Source organism: Emydura macquarii, unplaced genomic scaffold (genome assembly GCF_026122565.2).
Source record: "Emydura macquarii macquarii isolate MOO-44397 ecotype Brisbane River unplaced genomic scaffold, CSIRO-AGI_Emac_v2 contig_2825, whole genome shotgun sequence".
NCBI lineage: Eukaryota > Metazoa > Chordata > Testudines > Chelidae > Emydura > Emydura macquarii.
The window spans coordinates 1,339,741-1,366,163 of NW_027132962.1; the positions used below are offsets into that span (position 1 = coordinate 1,339,741).

General features: G+C 46.5%; 1 protein-coding gene and 1 long non-coding RNA gene across 4 annotated transcripts in view; one reads left to right on the forward strand and one right to left on the reverse strand.

Moving 5' to 3' along the window:
* The window catches only part of LOC137166292 (uncharacterized), a 55,776-nt gene that overhangs the window by 14,806 nt on the left and 14,547 nt on the right, over nt 1-26,423 (forward strand). The gene's annotated exons all lie outside the window — the stretch shown is intronic.
* The window catches only part of CDH20 (cadherin 20), a 302,650-nt gene continuing 301,197 nt past the window's right edge, over nt 24,971-26,423 (reverse strand). For both annotated transcript variants that reach the window (XM_067567940.1, XM_067567941.1), the window contains one exon: nt 24,971-25,901. In XM_067567940.1, the coding sequence (XP_067424041.1) occupies nt 25,402-25,901 (500 nt within the window). In that variant the 3' untranslated portion in view covers nt 24,971-25,401. The remainder of the gene's footprint in view (nt 25,902-26,423) is intronic.

The following is a 26,423-nucleotide window of genomic DNA, read 5'->3' on the forward strand; positions in this document are numbered from 1 at the left end:
TTTTTTCTTGGCTGTTTATATTAACCATTGGAAAACTGGAAACTGAATCTATTTCCTCCCCCCCAATTTTACCCTCTCTATTGCATGTGCCTTTATTTTTTAGATAGCATGAATAACAGACTAAGAGTTGTAGGAAAAAATAAGCAGCATATGAACACACATTATGGAAAGAACTGCACAGACTTGGGAAGTAGAAAGGGAAGGAAGGTCAAATTTTGGGCATGCCAGAATGGTATGTGTCCCTTGAAGTAAATTTCCCATAAACTCCTCTGCAGTAGTATAGCATAGTTCAGGGCTGGCCGGCTCACATTGCAACTTTATGCAACCCACTATGCTGCATAAAAACAGATATTTGTAGCCCCTGGAGAGCCGTGTATCTGGCATCACTCATGAGTTGAGGGATATTCACAGGTCTTTCTTGTTTTCTGCAAGTAAGCCAGGCTTGTAGGACAATTAAAGAATCCCTCTTGAGAAGCATCACTTCAAGACATTGACAGACACAGAATTGTGCTGCAGCATATGATGACATTGAGGCTTAATACATTGTGTTATTGCATCTTCACATCAAGATGCTGCCTTAATGCTTAACTTGTATGCAGTGTTGTTGTACCATGTTGGTCTCAGGATATTAGAGATGAGGTGGGTGAGGTAATATCTTGCGTTCATTCAACTTCCACGAAGAATAGAAGTTGGTCCAATAAAAGATACTACCTTGCCCAACTTCTCTCTTTAATGCACGATGTCATTTAGTGTTCTTGTTGTGATGTTGACTCAACATGGGCCTCTTCTTAGAGTCCTTTCTCAGGCATTGTAATTAGTGGGCTGCTTACATGACAAAGGACTGCAGGGTTAGGCAGTATTCTTAGTTGGTTTGTTTCTTTCCCACATTTCCATTTTCTTTCTCCCTTCATGTGGTGTCCAGGTATTTATTTGTAGGGAAAAGAAACTAGGAAAATCATTCCCTTTGTAAATATTTTTACTGGCTGTAAACTTTCAAATAACTTTCCAACCAGGGATTGTAGTTTCCCCTAGTAACAATATCTGACACATGAGAGAGCTGGTAAGAGTAGCGCAAATGGTTCAAAGATTGCTTCAGCTAATTCCTTATTTACCCTAGGATGAATTTCATCAGGCCCTGCTGACTTGAATACATCTAACTTATCTAATAGGCTTTAACCTGTTTTGGTTTGTGTTTCTTCCTCCTTATTAATATTAATTGTGTTGAGTATCTGGTTGTCATTAGCCTTTTTAGTGAAGACCGAAGCAAAATGGGTATTAAACACCTCCGCTTTCTTGATGTCCCCAGTTATTAGCTCTTCTTCCCTGCTAAGTAGAGGACCTACACAGGACCTCAGCCTTTCTGATTTTGTTCCTACATGCTTGTGTTATTCTTTTGTGTTTTTCCTTAGCAATTCATCCCTGTTTCCACTTTTTGTAGGATTCTTTTTTGCTTTTCAGGTCATTAAAGGTATAAAGGTCTTGACAGTAAGAAGCCAATATGGCTCTCTTTTCTTTGCATCAGGATAGTTTGCAGTTGTGCCTCCAATATTGTTTCCCTGAGACATTGCCAGATCTCCCGAGCGCCTTTTCCCCTTAGATTTTCTTCCCATGGGACACTTCCCACCAGTTGTCTGAATTTAGCAGATTGGTCTTCTAGCACAATAGACATTCCTACTTCGGCTGCAGCGTAGGCTGTGAAACCTGGCAAGGTGGGAAGGTCTCAGAATCCAGGCTCCAGTCCCACCAGGAACGTCTACATTGCTATTTTTATGTCTCTACCGTGTGTCCAAGTCAGTTGACCTGAGCTCTGATACTTGCTGCCGCAGGTTCTTGTTTTGCAGTGTGCCTAGGGAACATTTAGTGCAAAAATTTAGGCACCGAGATAGCTTAAGGGGAGCTGGCAGCTGAGCAGGGGTTTTGTGAATACCGGCAGTGCATGAATCTGGGAATTAGGCACCTAAGTCCCTTTGTGAATCTAGCCCTAAGTTTCTAGCCCTCACGGCTGTAGGAAAAAAGCTTGAAAAATGTGAAACCCAAATGTTCCAATACCAGAAGGGAAATAAAATGAACCTCAAATGTATTCTTTTTTTTTTAAATCCCATGATAATTTAAGCCAATCTCATGATTTTTTTTGACACTTGGAGTTGGCAATATTATCACAGATCGAACTTTATTTCCTGGCTTCGGGCACCTGACCTGTATCAGAGTTAGCAAGGTGAATATCCCTGTCATATGTTAGGGTTTAGTACCTATGGGTTACAGTGGTCACTATTACCCCTCATCTGTATGCTTTCCTGGGCTTTGCATTAGCATTGGTTAAAGATGTGGTGATGCATTCTTCCACTTGTTAAACCCCCCTCCCTCCCCAGTGGTGAGCACTTACTGATGTGGGGAGTACTACGGATGTCGATGGGATGGCTCAAGTGAGCAAGTGCCTGCAAACACAAGTAAGGGGGGAAAAATTAGGCCCTTTGTTTTGCCTTGACTGGTTTCGGAGACTAGTGTGTATGGAGCTTCCCCCCTCTCTCATTCTCAAAAGTCCAGAATGAAATCACTGCTACAGTTTCCCCCCTTCTGTTCTTCACTCATGCATTCCCATGCAGTACTTTGACTGCCTGTCCCCTGCCACCCTAAGCCACTTCAACTCAACAGATGGAAAGTGGCAGTACTGCTTTTCTGTAACTGGTGCCTCCTCCCCATCTTATGCAGCAGTGATTTTGATGTTAAACTGTGACTCTGTGGCAGGAAAATCATCCCGCCACAGAACATCTTCCCACGCCCCGATCCCTTTGCACGTTCTAATGGACTGCATTTGCCAATGCTGCAGTTTAGCCAGCTCTGCCTAGGAGGGTGGGTACGCAGCCTTTGGTACACAGCTGCCACGCTGCTTGGATGAGTGGTTGTCCACCTTTCGAGCTCCTGCTGTGTCAGGGTTTCTAATGATAGTTCACCAGTCTGGTGAAGCCCGTGGGGAATTAATTAGGCCTTGCTATATTATTATAAAAATTAACTGATTATTCTGTGCAGTGAACTCTGCCAACATGACCTTTTTTCAGTGTTGGAAGAAACTGCACTGATGAAAATCCTGACTTCACACAAAACAAACGCAGAAGGATGTAGCCTACAGCCATGAAAGACTTTTTGGTTTTAAACTCCTGTGTCAAAATATATTTTAAACGTCAAAAGTCGCAACCAACATTGATGTACCGTGTCAGTTCTGATTATTTGCCAGAAGAATTGGGGTGTTTCCATTTTCAGGCTGATGCCATTTCAGCCAGAGTGTCATTGCTATGGCCCGGACGTTGCAACTTTTGATGGTGGGCAGGTCTTTGTGGAGCCTCAGGAAAGTGACTGGGGGCTCTGCACATCCAGCAGTGCACCTACACGAAACATGTCAGTCCCTGGCCAGGTTGGTCGCTCATGGCCAGGGTATGCCAACGGTTTTGGCAAAGGGATATGCTCCTGCCTTCCGTAGTATACTGATTAGTAGGGAAAAGAACGCATGTGCAATTCTCTCTCGATCATCACTTGGCAAAGCTTTCCGACTGAAAAGAGGTCAGGTTTAAGAAAATAGTGGTCACAGAAGCATAAAATGGAGAGAGAGACTAGGTGCATCCAGTAATGATCTCTTAAAGAAAACAAGATGGGAGGCATTCTGTTTGCTGAATGGATACAAACTGATCATGCATCTTAGCAACTACAAAAACACAAACCCACTGTGGTTGTCTCACTATTTACTAAAAAATTGGGTAAATAGTATAGAGATTGGGGAGCAGTGAGTTTGTTGGGGAAAATGTTGCCCAAAATTGTGGTTAAATCATATGATATTGCTAAAAAATAATTGTGCCTAGAGGCCATAGTTGTGATTGGGGCCACATTGTGCTCGGCGCTGTGCATACTCCTAGTCAGAGATGCCTGTGAGCTTACAATCAAAGCAGATAAGACCGATTTAAGAACGTATAATCCCCGTTTTATAGATGAGGATCTGAGGCACAAAGCATTTAAATGATTTGCCCTGAGTCGCACAAGAAGTCTGTGACAGACCTAGAAACTGAACCCAGGTTTGGAAACTGAGAAAAAGGAAGTGATTAGAATTTGGTTTCACATTCCATTAGTCTGCTCTGCATAGGTTCTTATTTTGCCCTCCTCACCATAGTAGCTGAGCACCTTCCACTAATGAATTAAGTTGTGTGACCAACATCTGTCACAAGTGGGTCATTCTCTTATCCTTTCCCTTGTGGGAGAAATGTGTGCAGTCTTGCTTTGGTAGGGTTGTGATTGTGTGTGTGTGTGTGTGTGTGTGTGTGTGTGTGTGTGTGTGTGTGTGTGTGTATTTAAAGGTTTAAAGTTCTATATGACATCTTTATGCTCCTGGTGTCTTAAAATGCTTTACAAAATATTTTGTTAAACAATAAAATACTTCATATTTGTCTAGCTCTTTAAAGAGGTAGGTAAACATTTATCATCCCTATGCTATACTGATGGGGAAACTGAGGCACAGGAGTGGTTAAGTGAATTCACCAAGGTTACATGGTGTGTCACTAACAGAGCCAGAAGCAGGACTCAGGTCTCCATTGGACCTTAGTGCCTTCTTGCTGGTGGATGGCTGTTTAGGTAGTATGTGGCTGATGATGGGTGGTGGCAAGTGTACCAGTGGAAGTAGACTCACCCTGAATAACCCACTAACAGCATGAAAAGTTTGTTTGTTTCTATGCTGTGATCATTGTGTAAGTGAAACATTTCTCCTTCTCCTTTGTCAAAGTCCCAGCCAGCAGAACTGTCCGGAGGGATTCCCAAACTGGCAAATCCAGAATGCCTTCAACAGTGTAGTACAATCAAGTGTGGCTCACTTTGAGAAACTTTCAATCTAAATTGTGGATAGACTCAAAGCTAGCGGGGCACTGACTGCAATATTTCATCCTTATCAGGAAGCTTTTAGTAACTTCGCTTTCTTGTGATATGGGTGACGTTGATTACTTACCACAGATGAGTGTGCTGTACACTTCTAAAATAAATCCATTACACAGTTGATATTTTCAAAAGGAGGCAGAGCTCTGTGTGGGACTCAATCCCCTAGGAAAGGACAGTTGAGAGCAACGTAAAGATCCAGCTGTGAGTGATTATCTAGAGCAGTGGTTCTCAACCTATTTACCATTGTGGGCCACGTATGCAGCTCTGTGGTATGTATCCACACAATACTTATGCTACATAAATTGCTCCGAGGATGTCACATGGGCTTCAGCTGTGTGCTGATTGTGCTGTGAGTTGAGAACCGCTGGTCTAGAGTGTTTATATCAACACCTATCTCTCAAAATTACTATTAATTTTATGCTATGGTTGTTCAGTGCTATATTAGTTTAGGAAAACCCTTCTAAAATTAATTCTGAATATCAAAATTAATTAAGAGCTGCTACAATTCTTTTCATCCGACTCCTCTGTTTGGGTTCCAAATGCAATGTTTTCTTTTGATCTCCTCAATGGTTCAAAAGCGGGCTGAATATCAGTTGAGAATTTTCAAATACACAGGAATCATTGAAATGATGGTTCTTTGGATCAATAGTGTAGCTAATTTTCTACCATGACAATGAATTACTCATTTCACCCACAGATGCATGTATTTAATCAGAAGTAAAACCATTCATTTAAAATATAGCTCAAATGTCTACTGTCTATTTGCTACTCGTGCTTTAAGCAGAACCTGCTAAATAAGACAAGGAACTGTTGTCTTGCTAGTTACAGCAATGGATTGGAAGTCAGGGCTCCTAGGTTCTGTTACCAGTTCTTTATGGACTGGCTGGGAGATCTTAGGCAACTGATTTAACTTCTGTGTCTCTGGGTCATTTCTACAGGTAACCGTTACCTCATAGGGAAATTGTGGGCTTATTTAATTAATGTTTTTATCCTGGGATCTCAAAGTGATTTACAAACATTAATGTATATTTTAGATCATCCAATATTAACATCTTGAACACTAAAATCTCTCTAGACAGAGGCAAGTCCAGCAATGATTTCCACTCAGGATTTAGTAGCCCCAAGACAAAAATCACGTTTTCTAGGGTAGAAGGATAGTCTAGTGGTTAGGGGGGATTGTAAATTTGGACTCCTGTGTTCTACTCCCTGTTACCACAGATTTCCAATGTCATATTGAGCAAGTCACTTGACTGGTGTGCCTCTGTTTCTCCAGCTTTCAGATATGTACAGTACTTGGTTACTTCACAGAATAGCATGGATGAGAGCCTCAGAGAAAAAGTGCTATTGAAGTGGTGGTGGTGTTCTACTTCGAGCACACTGTTTGTTAGATGCTCTTTCTAGAGGTGCTTCACAAGTATCCTTGAAGACCGGGCATATTGTATTGCATATTAGAAAGTGCAGGGTCCAAAGATGAAAAACTGCCTAACATTCAGGGAGCCTATAAAATGCCTTACTGTTGGCATATGACTCTTGGTTTTATGTGGTGGGAGGCAGAAAACGTACCAGGGACCTGATTCTCCGAGGCCTGGCATCATGTGTAGTCCTTTACACCTATGCCACATGAGTGCAAAGGGGGTATAAAAGGCTCCCATTCTGATTTACACCCATGTGGCACAGGTATAAATGACCACACAAGCTGCAAGATAGAGGAGAACATGGCTCTTTGTTAATCAGTCAGAATAAGGGCCAGATTAAGGAAATCAGGGGCTGTAGGCACACTGGGACAGGTGGCCTCCACCCCACCTGGAGTCGTGGTGGTAGGTGAACCCTCCTCCCTTCCTAAAGAGGAGGGGGAAGTAACATGGGCAACTATATCCCCCCCCGCCCCTGGAACAGCAATAGGTCACTTATCTTGAGAGCAGCAAGGGTGACACAGAGGCAGAGGTGGCAGAAGGGGGACACCAAATATTTACCCAGCAGCCAGGGTACATCCGCTCAAGTAGCGGGGATAGGCCTACACACTGAGGAGGTGGTATTAGCAGGGCCCCCCAGAGCACTGAGGCTTGGTGGTAACTCTCCGCTAGGATGAATGGGGATAGTTCTCAGAGCTACTGATTCAGGCTCGCTGCAGACTCAGGCAGACATTCAGTGCACTCTGGTCACACTTTTTTTTCCCCAGCCATGAGTGCTTAGAAGACTCTTTCTCTTTTTAAATATATATTTGAAAGTTTATATTCTGACCTCCATCACATCCCTTCCTATAGGGCCCACCCCTACATCTGTTCCTGTCTAGAGGCAACCCGGTATGTGTGGTGGGGATGGGGATGTAAATCAGAATAGGGCCTGGAAGTTTTCTTCTAGTTGTCTGTTTCCAAAACTCAATGTCAGTAACAAAAATCGCACTTCACTGAGCTACATGTCATTATTTTTTGTCACATGTCATGGCTAGCATTTGTCTCGAGTTAGAAGAGTTTTAGCTCATGTGCCCTTATCTCCTTGCAGGATTGACTTAAAGCTATTAAAATGCTAGTTTGAAAATTCTTACTCCCATTCCTTACCAGTGGTGTTAGTGATAAATGAGGCCTGGAAAGTGGGATTCAAACAATATATTCCTAGCCTGTTTTTAAAAAGTATCATGATTTGTTTTCTTCATCACTGTAAAATGCCACCAATGTCTTACTAATGTCTCCCTCACCCCTCTCCCTTGAGAAATGCAGGACCAGCATTACACAGTTCCCCTTTTTCTGAAGCAGTGCTAATGGAGGGCCTGATTCTGCTCCCTCTGAAGTCCATGACAAAAGTTCCTTGGATTTCTGCAGGAGCGAGGGGGGAGGGAGGAGAGAAGATGTATTCCTTTTATCCATAGATGGTTAGCCCCGAGACCCACAGTCACTGGGGCTCCATGAAGGCGCAAGGGTCTATCTGTGGAGCTGATTGGAGGATCAGGGCCCAAGGGTGCCTCTGGAATCACCACAATGTGGGAAGGGAAAAATACTGTATTGTATTTGGGTGAGTTCAGGTGTGGAGAAATATCAGGAACTCTTTAGTGTTTCTGGACTTTAAATAGAACTAAAACCAATTTAACCTTGTTGGCCAGGCCCCTGGGAAAAAACCCCTAATGCTTACACCCATCCAGACATTCTTCCCTTGGGAAACAGATGAGCTGGTCCATCCAATTGCATCTCTGGGGGGAAAAGAATCTTTCTCTTTAGACTTTCAGAACTGGGAAAGATCTGAACAAGCAGTAATTTCGTGATTAGCCCCATTTTATTGATGAGTAAACTGAGTCACAGAGGGTCATAGACTTGGTCAAAGTCACACAGAGATTCAGAGCCAGGAACACGCTCCAGAAGTCCTGACCCACCATCTCCATCTCTAAGTCATCTATAAGCCACGTTAGCCATCTAGATTCTGTTTCCAGCTCTGTCAAAGGTGACTTTGAACAATCTCTCGAGCCCACCGGTATCCCATCTGTAAAATGGGGGGAATGATACTTACCACCTGAACTAGGAGGTCTTAGGTGTTTGCTCAGCATAAAGAGTTATGAAGGGCAGAGAATGATCTATGACAGTCAGTTAAAGAGATGAGGTGTGAGCTTATGGTCACTGCTGTGAATCCACTCTTCGGTTCTTAGTGGATAACGCAAGTTAGTGTGGCATTAGGTTAGAGCATCTGCATTCGTTAGGTTACATATATTGTAGACTCAGTGTTGTTTGGGGGGCTCTGTGTTGGGCCCATATGTTCTCTCTTCGAGTGATTGCTCATAACCATTTCATTATAGGTGAGTGCGCGCCCCGGGCACTGGTCTCCGGAACATTTTTGTCCCAGCAAGCCCCGTAGGGTCGGCTTAGGCGCCCCCTGAAGTACCGCGCTCATGCCGTGGTACATAGGGCGCCGCAGGCCCCCCAGTTCCTTCTTTCCGCCCATTGACGGTAGCTGGAACATCTGCCCCTTGCTTCTGAGCAAGTAGCAATCCCTGTAATTAGTAGTTAGTCTTGTTGTTGTTTTTATAAGTAGTAGAGTAGATAGTTGTTAGATAAGTTGCCCTTCGGGGCTTCAGGCTGAGCCATGCCGGGCTCAACTGGTTTCAAAGCCTGCAAGGACTGTGGAAAGGCTTTTCCCACCAGCAACCCTCATGACTGCTGCCTCAGTTGCCTCGGGGAGCAGCATTCGAGGGAAAAGTGCAAGATCTGCAGGACTTTTAAGCCCCGCACTCAGAAGGAGTGGGACACTTGCCTCAAGGCGATTCTCATGTAGTCCGCGATCAGACCAGACTCAGAGCCGTCTCGCTCCATTGCAGCACCAAGCGTCTCGTCGGTCTGCAGTGCGCTGCTGGCACTGGGACAGTCAAAACCACAGCCGACGGTGCCGAAGAAAAAGAAGCGGCAAGTTGCCGCACACATGGACTCCCCCGTGCCACCGGTACCGCCGGGGGTAGCAAAGGAGATGCCCCAGCCATGTGCTGTTGAGTGCTCCGGCACCGGCATGTCCGCGCAGGGAGCCTCCCCCGACTCCTCGGGGTGGGGGAGTGCCCCTGCAGGGACCATTGATGCCGGAGGTGTTCGCTGCGGCATGCGCCCTCATGGGCATGCCCACACCTCTGTCCCCCCCTTGGCCGAGGGCACAGGGACCAGCGTCCCGGGGAAAACCCACGCTGGGTGCCCCTGGTGTGTGGCGGAGACATGAGTCGAGGTCTCCCCCAGACTGTCGAGGAGGGTTGAGAGTGCGGGCTCCCCTCCTAGCTCCGACATTGCGTCGTTGAGCCCCTCGACGCTGCGGCACCCGAGTCCCGCCTCAACGACTCGCTTTCTTTCCCAAGGGAGCACCCCAGTGTGGATCCTGGCACCCAACAGAAGCACCCGGTGCTGGTCTCGATCCCCGGGGCACAGTCTGGCACCAGCCAAATCGGCGACTCGACTCTGGTCAAGATCCCCGGCATGCAGTCCGGTGCGGATCCCGGCACCGCAAGACTCCAGGGGCATTCGCACGCGGAGCCCGGTGCAGACCCCTACACCAGCGCACCCCTCGGTGCGCAGTCCAGAGCGGATCCCGACGCCTCCGCAGCCCTCTCGGCGCCGGTCCAGATCCCTGGACCACACAGCCAGCAGGGAGCATTGGCACCGCTCCCGATCTGCCACAATCAGTCTGGCACCGGCAGACTGCTCTGCACCGAGAGAGCGCTCCCGCTCTGATGAGTCCAGGAGGGGGCGTACTCCGGAGGGTCGGCACTGCTCCCGATCCCCAAGAAAATGGAAGTACAAGACCTCGACTCGGTGCAGATCCAGCTCCTCCAGCCTCTCCCCCCGACAGCACCGACGGCACCGTAGAGACCATTCATCATCTCAGAGCGGCTCATCGGGGAGCGATGACAGAGACCGCAAGGCTCAGCGGCACCGGTCCCGTAGCCCCCTATGCGGCACCTGGGCCGATCCCTGCTTGGCCACAAGGTCCCTGGCAATGGCCCTATTGGGGACCCTGGGGCTCTCAGACGGCCTAGGGTACGGGGTCAGTCCCTTCCTCGATGGCCATTCCACCACCCCCCCCTCCAGCCAGGGTGGACAGGGATCATTCCTCTGATGAGGAATCCGACCCGCAGGAGGGTCCCTCTACAGGGCCCCTCCCACAGTTGCCGTCGTCCTCCCCGGATGACGCAGCCGCCAGGGATAGGAGAGCCCCTCTTCCTGATTTCAAGGCACATCAGGAACTCCTTAAGAGGGTAGCAGATAATCTGAACCTGGAGTTAAAAGAACTCTCAGAGGAGGAGGACCCCCTATTTGGGGTTTCAGGTTCAGCAGGACTGTCCAGGGTTGCCCTCCCTGTACATGAGCGGGTCTTAAACAGGGTTAAGACCCTATGGCAAACTCCTGCCTCGGTGGCCCCTACCTTCAAGGCCGCTGAGTGTAAATACTATGTCCCTGCGGAGGACTTCGAGTACCTATACAATCATCCTGCCCTGGGGTCACTGGTTGTGGAGGCTGTCAACCAACGTGACAGACAGAGGGTACAAGCAAATACCCCAAAAAACAAAGACAACAAGAAACTTGACTTGTTTGGCAGGAAAGTGTACTTGACAGGGGCTTTGCAGCTCAGGATAGCCAATCACCAGGCTCTCCTGGGCAGATACAATTTAAATCTTTGGTCTTCTCTCCAAAGATTCCTGCAAGGGTGGTCTCAGGACCAGACTGAGGATTTCGCCACTCTTATCCAGGAGGGGGCGACAGTGGCAACTGCAGCTCTCTAGTTTGCTAGCGATGCCGTGGATAGATCTATGGCATTGGGCATTGCTGTGAGATGCTGCTCCTGGCTCCAATCCTCTGGGTTGTCGCAAGAGGTACAACAGGCGATTCAAGACATGCCTTTCGACTGTGCGGGACTCTCGGAGCGCACAGGCAAAAAATTGCATGCCCTGAAGGATTCCAGGGAAACGCTAAAGCAGCCTGTGAGACGCCAGGCGAGGCCATGTCCTCAGCATCCACCCTTACAGGCAGCAAGACCACCTCCCCGACCCCCTCGACCTAGGAGGGGTCGGGATAGATATAAGGCTCCAAGTCACCGGGACCGCCAAGGCCCCTTGGGGGGCCACAACAGCCACCCTCTAAGGGTGGCAACAAGAGACAGTTTTGATGGGACGCCCGAGGGTGGCACCCCCCCTTACTCTGGATCATTCCCCTTTTCAGAACAGACTGAGACCCTTTCTCGCCGAGTGGTGGGGCATTACCTCAGACCGGTGGGTCTTGAGCATAGTGCACAGAGGTTATGCCCTGCAACTCTCAGCCTTCCCCCAAGACTCTCCCCCTTCCCTGTCCCTCTTCAGGGACCCCTCTCACGAGCATCTCCTCATGCAGGAGGTAAATTCGCTTCTGCAACTGGGAGCGGTGGAAGAGGTTCCTCTTCAGGAAAGGGGTTCTACTCCTGTTATTTCCTAATCCCCAAGGCGAAGGGAGGCCTGAGGCCCATTCTGGACCTTAGACGTCTAAACAAGTTCATCAGACATCTAAAATTTCACATGGTCTCTCTAGCCTCTATTATTCCTACTCTCGATCCAGGGGACTGGTATGCTGCCCTCGACCTAAAGGACGCTTACTTTCACCTCACTATCCTCCCCGGTCACAGAAGGTTCCTCCGGTTTATGGTAGCTGGCGGCCACTACCAGTTTACGGCCCTTCCATTGGGCCTTTCATCTACCCCGAGGGTTTTTACAAAATGTATGGCAATGGTGGCGGCCCATCTCCACCACAGAGGGGCCTAGATTTTCCCCTACCTGGACGACTGACTGATCCAGGGCAAGTCCAGCGCCCACGTGAGAAACAGCCTGACACTCACTTGTGCGACATGCACCAGAGTGGGGTTGCTCATCAACGAGCAGAAGTCCACCCTCACCCCGGTGCAGCACATAGAATTTATCGGGGCTACCCTGGATGCCATCCAGGCAAGAGCCTTCCTTCCACAGCCTCACTTCGAGGCAATGACCGCCATAATTGCAAATCTCCGCAGGTCCCCCACGACGACAGCCAGGCACTTCCTTCAGCTGTTGGGACATATGGCGGCTTGCACATATGTGGTAAGGTTGGCCCGACTCAAGCTCAGGCCCCTCCAGAGCTGGCTGGCCTTGGTTTACACTCCAGCCAGACACTCACTAGGCAGAGTAGTCACTGTTCCATCTCCGGTCCTATCCTCCCTGGATTGGTGGATGGTCCCAGAGGAGGTATTGAGAGGTGTCCCCTTCAGAGAGCTCACGCCCTTGATAACTCTGATCACGGACGCTTCAGATGTGGGTTGGGGGGCCCACATCAGCACAGACCTCAGCACTCAGGGCCTTTGGTCGGTCCAGGAGCAGGCTCTCCACATCAACGTCCGGAAGCTCAGGGCAGTCCGCCTGGCCTGCAAGGTCTTCCTCAAATTCCTGAGGGGCAGGACGGTGCAAGTCCTGACAGACAACATGGCGGCCATGTTTTATATCAACAGGCAAGCATGGGGGCGCACTCCTCGGCTCTTTGCCAGGAGGCTATTCAACTTTGGGACCTTGCGGTGAGGCACAACTTCCACTTGTCTGCCTCTCACCTCCCGGGGGTCAGGAACGACGAGGCGGACCACCTCAGTCGGTTGTTTCTACCCTGCCACGACTGGTCACTAAACCCGGAGGTGGTGACTTTCATTTTCCGCAAGTGGGGTGTTCCCCAACTGGACCTGTTCACGTCGTCCTGGAACAGGAAACGCCCAAGGTTCTACTCGCTCCGGAGTCGCGAGCTGGGCTCCATTTCCGACGCGTTCCTTATATGTACGCGTTTCCCCCACATTCCGCTACTGCCTAAAGTCCTCTTGAAGATCAAGAGAGACAAAGTGGACATCATTCTGGTCGCCCCAGCATGGCCGAGACAGCATTGGTTCAGCATCATGCTGGACCTGTCCATTGCCACGCTGATTCTGCTCCCAAGGTGCTACGACCTGCTCTCTCAGGACCAGGGACGCATGCTGCACCCGGACCTGGACTCCCTCCACCTGACAGTGTGGAGACCCTGTGGCTGACGGAGGGAGAGAGAACCTGCTCGGTGCAGGTCCAACAGGTGCTGCTAGGTAGCAGAAAACCTTCCACTCAGGTGGTGTACCGAGCAAAGTGGAAGCGCTTTACCTGTTGGGCGGAGTCCAGGGGGATCCTACCGAGTCATTCGCCCATACAGGTGATATTGGAGTACCTGCTCCACCTTAAAGCTGCAGGATTTGCACCTGGCGCCCATCTCGGCCTTTCACCAGCCCTTAGAGGGGAGTTCGCTGTTCTCGCACCTGATGTTTCTCAGGTTCCTCAAAGGGGTGGAGAGGCTGTATCCCCAGGTCCGTGACCCGGTGCCTCCCTGGGATCTAAACCTGTCCTCACCATGCTGACAGGACCTCCCTTTGAGTCTATGGCTACATGCCCGCTGCTCATCCTCTCATGGAAGGTAGCCTTCCTGGTAGCCATTACATCGGCTAGGAGGGGCTCCGAAATACGAGCTTTGACCTCTGAGCCCCCCTACACTGTCTTTTTTTATAAAGACAAGGTGCGACTGAGACCCCACCCAGCCTTCCTGCCTAAGGTGGTGTTCCAGTTTCATTATAACCAGGATATCTTCCTCCCCATGTTCGTGGCAGTGGGGGACCGGATGAAAGGCTCACCTGTCTCCACCCAGCGCATCTCCACCTGGATCACCGCCTGCATTAGGACCTGCTACGAGCAGGCAAAGGTGCCACTTCCAGGAGCTGTGACAGCGCACTCAACTAGAGCCCAGGCTTCATCCGTGGCTTTCTTGGGAGGAGTGCCCCTACAGGATATCTGTAGAGCAGCAACCTGGTCGTCAGTCCACACCTTCACGTCTCACTACACCATCGTACAGCAGGAGAGGGAGGACGTGGGATTCGGCAGAGCAGTACTGGCAAGAGTGGCTCAACGCTGACTCCTACCCACCTCCAAGGTATGGCTATTTAATCACCAATAATGGAATGGATATGAGCAATCACTCAGAGAGAAAACAGGGTTACTTACCAGTAACTGTTGTTCTTTGAGATGTGTTGCTCATATCCATTCCACACCCGCCCTCTGTCCCCACTGTCGGAGTCAGCAGAAAGAAGGGACTGGGGGGCCCGTGGGTCGGCGGCGCCCTATGTACCACTGCATGGGTGCCTAAGCCGACCCTATGGGGCTTGCTGGGGGCAAAAAAGTTCCGGAGACCAGTGCACGGGTCGCGCACTCACCTATAATGGAATGGATATGAGCAACGCATCTCGAAGAACAACAGTTACTGGTAAGTAACCCTGTTTTTTGGTACATCAGTTGTCCGTGTCCACTTTCCTCTCCACTATGCCCACTGAATTGGACAGATTCTCACTGCTGAATCCCTGTGCTTACTGCTCCCCCTGGGTGCATGGTCTAGATCCCCTCCAGCTCGTCCCTAGCCACCATTCTTCTCGGAACTCTAGCTGGGGACTTGGCAAAAGGGACCCATTCTTACCACTGTGTATTGCTGAGATTGCTTTTGTGCTACCCTTACCGTCTCCTCTCTTCTGGGTGCATTAGCCAGGTCCCTTCATGCTCATTGCTCTCCTTGGGTCCAATGGCCAGATGTGCCCTCCACCTCATCCCTACCCTAGCCACTCTTCTGGGCGATTTAGCACAGCTCAGTTTTCATTGCTTTCCGTGTTCAATGGCCTTACCTCCTCTGCCACCTCTCCCTTGCTGCTTGCCTGGGTGCTCAGGCCCCACCTCTTTCTTCCCGATGCATTAGCCAGGTCTGTTACAGCTATTGCTTTAAATAGTTCCCTCGTGTCCACTCTACCTTTCAGAATAGGGCCAGTTATTTTGACTGAAAGATTTACTAGCCATGGGGGTCTCTCTTATCTTCTTTATGGAGAAAATACTGCATGACAATCCACCTTTAAGATCATTCTTCTATTTGAAGTCCAAATTAATTTAGTTGGATGAGACACAAATTATGCCTGACATCTGTGCGCATGTGATTCAGTCCCTTAGGTGATGCAGCTGTTTTTGTATCAATCACTGTCTTGGAACATGCTGATGTCATGTGTGTGGCTCTAAAGGAGGCAGAAACACCATGAAGTCAAGGGCAATGCCTCATCTACTGAGACTTGAGGGCCAGATCCTTTGCTGGTGTAAATTTTCCATGACTGGATTTCCCCCGGCTGAGGATCTGGCCCTGCATGCAACATGAATATAATTTATTTCTAGAGCAGTCCAGTATGAGATGTCTGATATGTTGAGTGAAAGAAGGAAGGAAGGAGAGAGAGAGCAGTAGCTGTGGGGATGATGCTGCCTACAAATTATTAGTGTTGATACTCCGTGATTAGCAACGTATCAATAACCAATTAATTGCTAATCAATATTTGATACCAATTTGAACTGTGACATGTTCAGTGAGATGGGTTCTTTTCAGTCCAAATAAGTTTAATAACAGACCTCGGATAAGTCAACTTCGGTTGGATTTATTTATTTAATAGTTAGTAATACACACACACTGAAGCATACAACTACCAACAGCTGCAGAAGCGTTCCGCGTAGTCCTCTGGCAGCTGCACAGAGTCTTACTTCCCCTGTGATTTGGAGGTAGTTATATCCTTGTCACCCTTTATAGTGTATCATTCTGGTCCATACCTTTTTTCTCATTTTGGTACACGCTTCTTCTTACCTTAGGTTATTTCCAAGGTTCTCTATTCCATTGCAACTTTCCAACTGCTTCAACACCTGTTGGTTAATCATTATGTATGCCCCTTTTTTTCAGACCTATTAATTTGTTTCATATCTTGCAATTAATAAATTGCTACGATAACGCCTACAATAGTTTTCAAAACATGCTAAGGTTTACTGCTGAGTAAAATTCCAGTCTCTAAAGCTAGCTTCCTCTTAACTGTGAAGCATCATGGGAGTCTTGCTCCTACACAAGCCCTAAAATCTTTCTTGGCCTATCTTAAGCATCAATACCCTCTTGGCTTTGCAGTGTGTGTACTAGTTATGGGCCAAGACTGCCACTCTTACCTTCCTCCAAAAGAACTCTCATTGATTTCAGTGCTGACCGTGAAAAAAGCTATAACTAAGTCTGCAGGAACATGAGTAATAAAGTTTCTGGCAGCACAAAGAGAAGGGGCTTGACGGCCACCAGATTGCTTCAACTATGGATTCAGCCAGAGTCCGGAGTCCCTCTCTGGTGCAGAGCTGATGTAATTTGCTCTTACAATTTTCTCCTTGTCTCTTTCTCTAGGTGCTAGATTGGGGTGTTTTGCAGTGGGAAAGACTGGCAAGCCTCACTTTTACTCCCCGCCCAGCTGGTGTAATGACCCGGTGGGTGCATAGCCAGTTTGCATAGTTAAAAGCAGCGCCTAGGTTGTCCTAAATTATACCAAGACCAAGGTTGTTCTAGAATGACCCCTCAATCACAGAACCACTCCCACACCACCACTTCAGCTGTCGTGAGTGGATGCTGGCCCCAGAGGAGCATTCTGGCTCTTGGGTCAGTTTTCAAGATGACAAAGTTAACAATGGGGTGCTCCAAGGGACTGTATTAGCAATGGTTTTATTTACTGTAGTTACTAATGATTTAGAAAAAGGGATCTAGAAATGGCAAACTGAAAGCAGCCCCACAAAAGATTTAGATTCGTAAAGACTAGGGAAGTCCAGAAGGATGCAACAAAGGTGGGTGAATTGGCCACATTGTGACACATGAAATTCAGCGTTGCAATATAATTCATATTAGAAAGAACAATTTTAACTATTTGCATCCATTGCTGGGTTCTACACTAACTGTATTCACTCTGAATGAAGACCTGGATACCATTATGGGCAGCTCAATGAAAACGTCTGCTCACTGCATAGTAGCAATCATAAAAGCCAGTTGAAGAGAAAGTTGTTGCCTGGATGATCTTACAATCCAAAGAGATGAGACAAAGGGAGGGAAGGGCAAAAGGAAACACAGATTGTTAAAGTGACTTTCCTAAGATCCCTCACAATGCCAGGAATAGAAACCAGGTCTTGGGAGTCTGTCTAATGTCAGCCACCCAACTGCACACACAATGTCCCTGACTTAAGGCAATCAATAAATGACAGATTAGAAAGATTCTTGCTTTTGGGGCAGGGAATTCCATAATTGTCTATTTCTGTATTTCTTCCACCTTCATCTGAAACATCTGTTTCTGGTCACAATTGGTGGATTATGGTGGACTTGTGGTGCTCTTGCACCAGAAGGTGGTATTGGTGCAGGTCTAACAACTCATAGCTTGAACAGGTGAGGATGTTGTATCTGCTCGAACAGGGGAGGGGGCTGTATTTGCTGCAGAGATGGATGGAGAAGGGGAGTCAGGAATGGGTGACTCTTGGCTTGATGATATCTCACCTGTAATGGTGAGGTCAGGCAGTTCAACTGGAGATGTGTCCTTGGGACTTGTATGACCTGGCAACAACTGATCTACATGCTGCCACCTGGTGAGATCATTTGCTATCTGGACAGTGTAGGAAACAGGTCCTGTTTGGGCGATGATTGTAGCAGGGACCCATTTAGCTCCAGAAGCATAGTTTCGAGCTAGAACAGGCTGTCCAGGACTAAAGGTTCAGTCTTTTGCTCTGGGTGCACACCTGATGACTTGGTTGTGCTGTTCATATTGTACAACTTGTCGTGCTTTGGAGGTTTTCAGCAGGTCAAAGCAAGTGTGTAGCTGTCGTCCCATCATTAGAAAGGCTGAAGTTGCTTTGGTCATAGTATGAGGTGTGTGTCTGTAGGATGGTAAGAAGGTGTCCAGACTCTTCTGAATGGACAAATATCCCTGTGCAGATTTTAAAGCTTGCTTCATTGTATGAACAAACCTCTCTGCTAATCCATTGGTGGATGGATGATACAGTGCTTAAGTGATGTGATGTAACCCATTAGCTTTCATAACATTTTCAAACTCCTAAGAGACTAACTGCAGTCCACTGTCACTCACAAGTTGTTCTGGCAGACCAAAACGACTAAAGATTTCATGCAGTCTCTGGATAGTACTTTCAGCAATCGTGGACCGCATTACAGTGACTTCTGGCCATTTGGAGTGGGTGTCAACAACAACCAGAAATGTGTTTCCTTCAAATGGAAAATCAAACGTGAATACGCTGCCACGGGTTTTCAGGCCAGTCCCATGGGTCTAGGAGCGCCAACTGAGGCACGTTCCTCACACGCTGATGTGAAGTACAAGCTCTTGCCTTCTCTTCAATGGCACTGTCCAGGCCAGGCTGCCAAAAGTAGCTTTGTGCAATTTCTTTCATGTGCACTATTCCACAGTACCTGAATGTAGCTTTTCTAACATCTGCAATCTCAGTAGTGGTGGAATAACGATGTGCATTCCCCACAACAAGCAACCAGAATTGATTGATAACTCCATCCTCTTGGACATGTATGGACAAAGGTTGGGTGAGACCTGAGAGGCCCGTAGAGACATCTCATGCATCACTAGGTCCATAACTTGGGACAGTACTGGGTCAATGCGAGTTTTAATTTTTGTCATCTTAAGTGAAAGATGCTTTAGCTTCTCCTTATACACAGTATCTGAGAGCAGCGAAACTGCTGTGCCAGTGTCCAGTTCCATGTGTTCAGGTTTACCTTCCAACAGCAGGGTTACCCAGTATTCATGTGAGCCAACTGCCATGGACAAGAGGTGGAATAGCACTTCTTCTTCTGATTGGGTGTCACTTTGATCATCCTGAGCCTGCTCTACCACGTGCAGATTTTCCTTTTTGGTCCGCCAGACAGCAGGCTTCTTTTTCTCTGGCTTGCCTGTTCTGTTTGACTCTTCTTTCTTATGTTTTCGGGCACACTGAGTGTGTCCCTTTTTGCCACATTGTCGACACATTCGGTCTTTACACCAGCATCCCGAAGCATGGAGACCTGGCTTTCCACAGCAGTAACATTCCCAGCTTCCCCCTGTCTGGGTGGTAGGTTCTTGTGACACCTTATGCTCTCTGGTTGAGGCACTGAGCTGTTGTTTCCCTTGCTGCCAGTTCCATAGAAATTACAGTTTCAATGGCCTTCTGCAAGATGAGCTTGGCCTCTGTCAATAGGCACTTCTGTATTGCTTCATTGCACAGACTACACACTAACCTATCACGCAGGGTGTCATCTAACACCTCATTAAATTCCAGTGCTCAGTAAGCTTCTTCAGAGCTGCTACAAATTGTGCAATTGTTTCACCTTGATTTCTTTTATGGAACCTGAATCTCTCTGCAATTACCAGTGGTTTGGGGGAGAAATGAGCCTCCAGGATTTTCACATCACTGTAAGATTTTGTGTCTGGCTTATCAGGGTGCGCTAAACTGTGCAGTCAGCTATATATGTTAGCTCCCACATATTTTGCTAGGAGTACCCTCGGGTGGTTAGCACTCCATTAAGCATCTTTTACCATGGATTCCTCTCTGAAGAGTGAATAGAAAAGCCCCAAGCTGAGGTAAGGCAGCTTTGCATGGCAGATAGAGATGACCTCAGGTAGTGCTGAGGTAGGTGATGGCTCTGAGATGGCTTGGACTGAAGCTGCAGCGAGGGGCAGCCTACCTGAGGGACTGTGGTGTTGATTCTTTCTACTCAGTGCTCAAAGCTGAAATCCATGTCAGCTGGATGAGCTGATAGAGCCCCTGGAACAGGCCAACCTGCATTTCATTTAGAGGCCAGAAACAGACCTGTCAGAAACCTTGGACTCCACCAGCCCTGGACAACAAACTGGGAGTGGGGGATCTGAGGAGGAGGAAAGTGGTTGGAACACATTAGCCCCTCACAAAGGCAAGAGGACGACTGAGGTTGGGAGTATTGCCACGCTATAAACATAGTTAATTTTATTAACTGCTGGCTTTCCCAAGTGTATTGTGTTGTCACTCCGCACCGTAATTCTTTGTTTTTAAAACCCCCTGGACTCAGGCAAAACTTCCCCACTCACAAGCCTTATCCAAGGTTCTCAGGGTGATTGATTATATGGTTTTTCCAAGTTTCTGGGTGCAGGTTTGAGCCTACTGCTTAATTTTTCAGAGGGAAACCCTAGAAAATTGAACCTGGTCTTTCCCTTGCCCTCCCCCCACGCTGCCAACCCCAGGCAAGAGGGTTATACTGCCATGGCAATTCCTATGTTACACCAGACTGGTTTATATGGAGAAGAACCCATCAAACCCAAAGAAACAAATGAAATCAGTAGAAGTTCACACTAGATACCGTCAAGGCTGCTACAAGAACTGCTTGACTCTGGCATTGGTAATGGGATAAGGAACCTGTCACCGGGACCGCCAGGGCTTTTACTGAAAGTTAGTGCTATTTTGGCAGAGCAGCCTGTGTAGTGAACTATATAATCAAACGATCTTTTGGGTGGAGATGACAGCACTCTAATCTAGTCCAGCCCCCTGTAGTGTGGTATCTGGGATAGCATCTTTAGCTTTGATTAAACCATCTCTGATCACTATTTCTATAGTGCCATGAATATAAAAGACCTGATGTCAAATTGGACTTTAAAGAGTTCTGGGGTAGGGGTTTCAGATGTTTTCCCTTAGCAGCCTGTCCACTGCCCTAACTGCATTTAGTGTTGCATGTTTTCTTTTGGGATTAGTCTCGTATTTTATTTTTTCCTGTTCCGGTTTAGACCCATTGAGTCCTCTTCTGTCATTACTTTAATGACATCCTGTCACCAAACACTGGAGACACTTATGGAGGGGTGGGGAAAGATGGAGAGAAGGAGTACAAGCAACTGCTAATGGTTTGAATCATGCGTTTGATTTGAAAACCAGTAGGTAACGTGGCTGTTAAAAACAAGACTGTGATGGCAGTACCATGGGGTGGCTGCTACATGGCTGGTGGGGCATTGTCAGCCTCATGGAGCTATGGTAAATTTAGGCACCATTTCACTACACTTAACTTTGAAAAGCAGCAGTTGTGCTTATTCATCAAATATCCTCCCCCACATATTCTACGCTAGGGCTTCTGTGAAGCTCCACCATGCTTTAAAGTCACTCTCCTCAGCCATCCTCCTCCCCAGCAAAAGCAGTCATGTAGACACCACCTGCCTGTCCCTGTGGGGATTGCCCTGTTAGGAGCAATAGACCCTCAGTGCAGCGTGCTGTAACACACACCATCCCCTTGTGCCAGGGAGTGAATCAAGTAGCATAGTTGTAAAAGCAAAGGAAACAAACCCCAGCTATACTGGAACATGGACACCAACTAGAGGCATAAGCATTGCAGAATGTGACTATCTCTGGAGATAAGCAACCCTATTTAAGCCCATCACACCAGTGCTGTGTACTCTGCAATGGTTGCCTGCTCACTCATGGGTGTAGTTCAAAGTGTTGGTTATGAACCATAAACCTCTAAAAAGCCTGTGAACTGCTCACCTGCACAATAGCCTTTCTTTTTGTGTCTCATGTTGATGGCTGGGTTTCTCAGGACGTCAGTTCCTGTGGTTGCAATCTGCAGCATGGGTCGCACCAAGTACTCAATAATGAGGTTCCCCAAGATTGCCTACCAGAGTCTGAATAATGAAAGCTGTTTAAGGACCTAATCCAAAGCCCATTAAAGCCTTTTCCATTGATTTCAGTGCGCTTTGGATCAGACACTAAAGGAACAATGTAGGAACTGACTGATTTATTTATTTTATTTATTTAAGAACAAATGGAGCCCTCAGTCATTGCTGCGAAAATAATCTATCATAAAAGATGTGATCCTTAATTCATTTATACTGGTTTTATACCAATCAAATGGCATTAATGTTAGGGGAGTTTCTTCAGACATACACTGGCCTGAGATCAGAAGGGAGTCCTTTGTTGTCTGTTGATGGCTGTTTAAATTAATGTGTGCAGGTATGGCACCATTACCAGTGTTTACACATGGTACATGAATACATGGAAAAACATAATCATTATTCACCCCCAAATAACTGCATAAATAGAAAGACAGAACAACACTAAGATGAAAAGCTGAAGTTTTTGTGGGGAAGAATTATTTCTCTGTTCACTTTCTTTTATGCTAGTAACTAATATCCCCAAAATACTACATGCGCACGCACACAATACCCCACACTAGACACATTGATGTAGGTTTACCTTGACAAGTAGCAGTTTTATTGCTTCACAGTATTTGATCTTTTTCTACTTCTCTAACTATTCTTTTGCTTTTACTCTCTTCTTGTCGTATCACTTTCCCCCCCCCTCTTTACCAGCCCTTCCCCCCTCAAATCTTCTTTTCCTTGTTTCTTCCGAGCCTGTCTTCTCCAAAAATCACTGTGTTTTCCCCAGTCACTTGCTGCCTCCTCCTCCAGATTAACTCTAAGCCTCTCACAGTCTTCATCAAAACCACTGTGGGTGGATTGAGATGCCCTTGGTACTTCTCATCGTGACCCCCTGATCTTCCCAAATAGGACAGGAAAATCTAGCCCTCTGTGCCCCTCTCACCTCGATAGTTTTTCCTCCTCTTTCTTTGGATGAATTGCTCTCTCACTGTACTTGTTTCTCTTCTGGCAGTTGCCTGCACTCCCAGTGAGAAATTGGTAGGAGGGCCACTGGACCCTCACATATCTGTCCACAAATATACTGTCTAAGGAGGGTTCTGTAAATATCAAGGATGCTGAGTGAAAGCTAATGTAGAATTGGGACTACAGAACTGCTCCCACTACTTCACCAAGTACAGTAGAGTTGGACACCACAGTCAAGAAAGTTAAAGGACAGGAGGAACTTTGAGCATGGCTTCATAGAACTATTTTTAAGGAAAAAGACTGTCATTTTCTCTCTGTATAAGCAAACAAAAATACACAAAGGTTTAACAGGGTTTGAATTCTAGATCCAATACATAAAGTTATAAAATGGTTTGATCCCTCAGTTCTCTTTTATAATTAAAACATTATAAGCCTGATTCTCCATGCTACTAAAACAATTTTATGCTATTGTTACTTTACTGATTTATAAGAGACTTAAAGTGCTATAAAACTGCTTTAATGGAGAATCTGTTGGTTGGAGAAGAAAGTTGGTTTACACTGTAGCCACTTACCGAATACATTTTTTGGCTCTTAGGGGTCTTCCGGCCCCCAACCTTTGATAGTGAAGGGTCTGATTCAGGTGTAGAACTGAACTACTGGCCTATTGCATCTATTACAACTCAGAATTTTGTCTCAAGAGATAGGCAAACATCTGGAAAACCACTAAAGCACTTTTATTTGCTGTTTACATAATGCCATAGGAGTGCAGGCATCTAAGATGAGTAGTTCTTTGCTGGCGAGCTTTATAGTCTAAAATTAGGCTAAATAAAGACGTGTGTGAGAGAGAGTAAAATGAAGATGGGGTGGCACGGAAGAAGACATGACATAAAAATAACATGATTGTGTTATGTTTGGCACATGCTGAGTACACAAGGGTGTGCCGAAACAACCTCTTTAGATGTAAAGAAGCTGTAGATGCATTTTTAGATCCATGTTTCAAAACAAGGCTCCAGTAAAGCCTGCACTGAGTTGTTGGTTCATTTGTGCACATAATTTTTGTGTACTACCTTTGGGGCATACAAAAACGAGAGTTTGGTGCATGGGGATTCTATTTGCATAGGAAATTGAGCACAAATGGGTTTTGCATAAGTAGATTATATCATTTCTGTGAACCAATGAGTGCATGAGTCTTGTGCATACAACAAGAGAAGCTAGGTTTAAAACATGGTCTTAAATGCCTCATAAAGTGAGGAATGATTCTCTCCTAAATGAGCTCTTTGATAAGGGCTCTACTATTTAGAAGTGCACATTCTGTGGGCTTGAGCCTGCAGATTGAAAGTTTGGTTCCATGATACAGCTCTGACTAACCACTTTTTTGCCTGCTGCCAAGGGCAAGTGCTGATAAACTACCCAAAAGCACTATCTGGTATATGTAAAGCATCCAATAAATCATCGTCAGACTTACCCTTCAGTATGACTTTTATTAAAAGAGGTGCTAAGGTACTGTACTCTATGCAGTACATCATATTTATTACCAAAATTATTAACAAATATACAAAAATTATACATGTAATTTTCTTACATCCATTTATTCTTCTAGAATACTGCATTTGTTCAAGTAGGTTATCTACAGTATGTAAACATCCCTTGGATTGACCTCACACAGATTAGGAAAGCCCCTCTAACCCATGTATTTATCCAATTTTTTTTATTTGGCTTTCTTTTCTAGCATCTAATTGTCACATTTGGCACGTGGAAGAGACATCTACAGTGCAAAAGAGGCAGATTTTCTGGTTTTGTTCTGAGCACCTTACCAGTGCCAACATTTTAAAGAGCTGAGGGGAAAATAAATTTACACTAACTTGATTGGGGGTGGATTAGTATTTAATGTCAATGACTCGTGTATCAGCCATTAAACTAGAGCATAAATCCATAGATCTTTCCAAGCCCTCCCATCTGAGCAACTTGGAAAAAAGCAGGCTTGTTTTTTCAAGGGTTAAAAGGACTCAGCAACAAAGGAAGCAGGCTGATTTGTACAAAGAGCAAGATTAGAGTTTCAGTTTTCTGCTTTCTGTTTTCTTTGTTTTGTTAGCAAGCAATTTTTTTAAAATGGGGAAGAATAACCCATCGGGGATCCTTTTTTTACTAGCAATTTCCCTGTGAGATGAAGATTACTACTGGAAACTATGGATCTTCATATCCAGTTGCAAAGATCTCAGTAAGCTGCCATGTAAAAACACAAAAACAAAAAATCCCCCAGAGAGTAACATCATTATATTCCAGGAATGAAGCTTTCAGACATTGCTATAAAAATCAAGAAATAGGTTTCTCTTTCCGTTCTTCATTGTTTAAAAATGTCACTTAATTTAACTGAGTAAAGCTGATCGAGAGAGAGAGAGCTTTGTTTGCACCCCTCTCCTCCATTCTCATTCCAGCACCATACTGCTATTTTAGGAGGCCTCACCCTATGTCCATACAAGCATCTGATGAGAATGGATCTAGATTCAGACACTCGTGTCATGTAGAAAACGCTCTGCTCCACATTTGTTACCACAGTGCCCCATTGCCTTCTGTGACGCCATACATCTCGGCCAACTTTTTAAAGCGAGGTCCCCAGTCTGTCAGGTAGTCGTAACTCTGGTCTGAGTCCGTATTTACAGACTCTAATGAACTGAGTGACTCTGCTGCTGAGCCATTCCCTTCAAACATGTATGTTTGGAGGGAGTCAAAAGGAGGAGCCCAGAGGTCCATGTCAGCTTCATACAGCTTGGCCAGCACGTAGTTGTGAACGTTGTTGTCCGCTATGCACGTCTGAGAGACATATCTGGAAAGGCTCTCAATTTCAGGCAGCATGTCCTGCCTGCTTTTCACCACGACTTGGGCCTCCCGGGGATTCCACATGGCAGCAATGTCAAAGGCCTCAGTGTCTTCCTCCCCGCCCCCTTCATCATCGTACCTGACGATATTCTCATGGATGTTCTCTTCTTCATCGATGATGTAAGGCTGCTTCCTGTGCCGCCTCATGGATAAGATGAGGAGCACGAGCACTGCAAGGAGCAACCCAAACACACTGGCATTAGAAAGAGAGCTCTCTGGCTTCTATTCCGCTCGATCACTGAGACGAGAACCAAATGTACATTTCTAATCAATGGTGTGGCTGAAAGCTGCAGTGAGCGTGCAAATGCCAACACCCAACCCCAGCATTGGTCTTGGTCTTTACAAACACTGACAATCAGTGTGTCAATTTTGTAATGATAATAACTTCAAGACCTCATTTCAGTATTAGTCTAGCTGTGAGCCCAAATCAGTGATGCCTGGAAGCCAAATACTTCTGAGCTATGGGCAGCAAGGATGGGGCTAAGAAAACCAATTCATATTTTTGGTCTGAATGTGTCCGTTGGATCAGTTTTTCCTATAATGAGCCAAATCAAATCCCAGGATTTAAACAGCCCAGAACTTTGAAGCAGGGAGGGGGTTTGCTCTAATCTAGACCCAGGCTCAAACTTTGTGGTTTGGGACCATCTAATCTGCTCCCTCTCTCTCACATAAAGGACACTTAAAGTCCCATT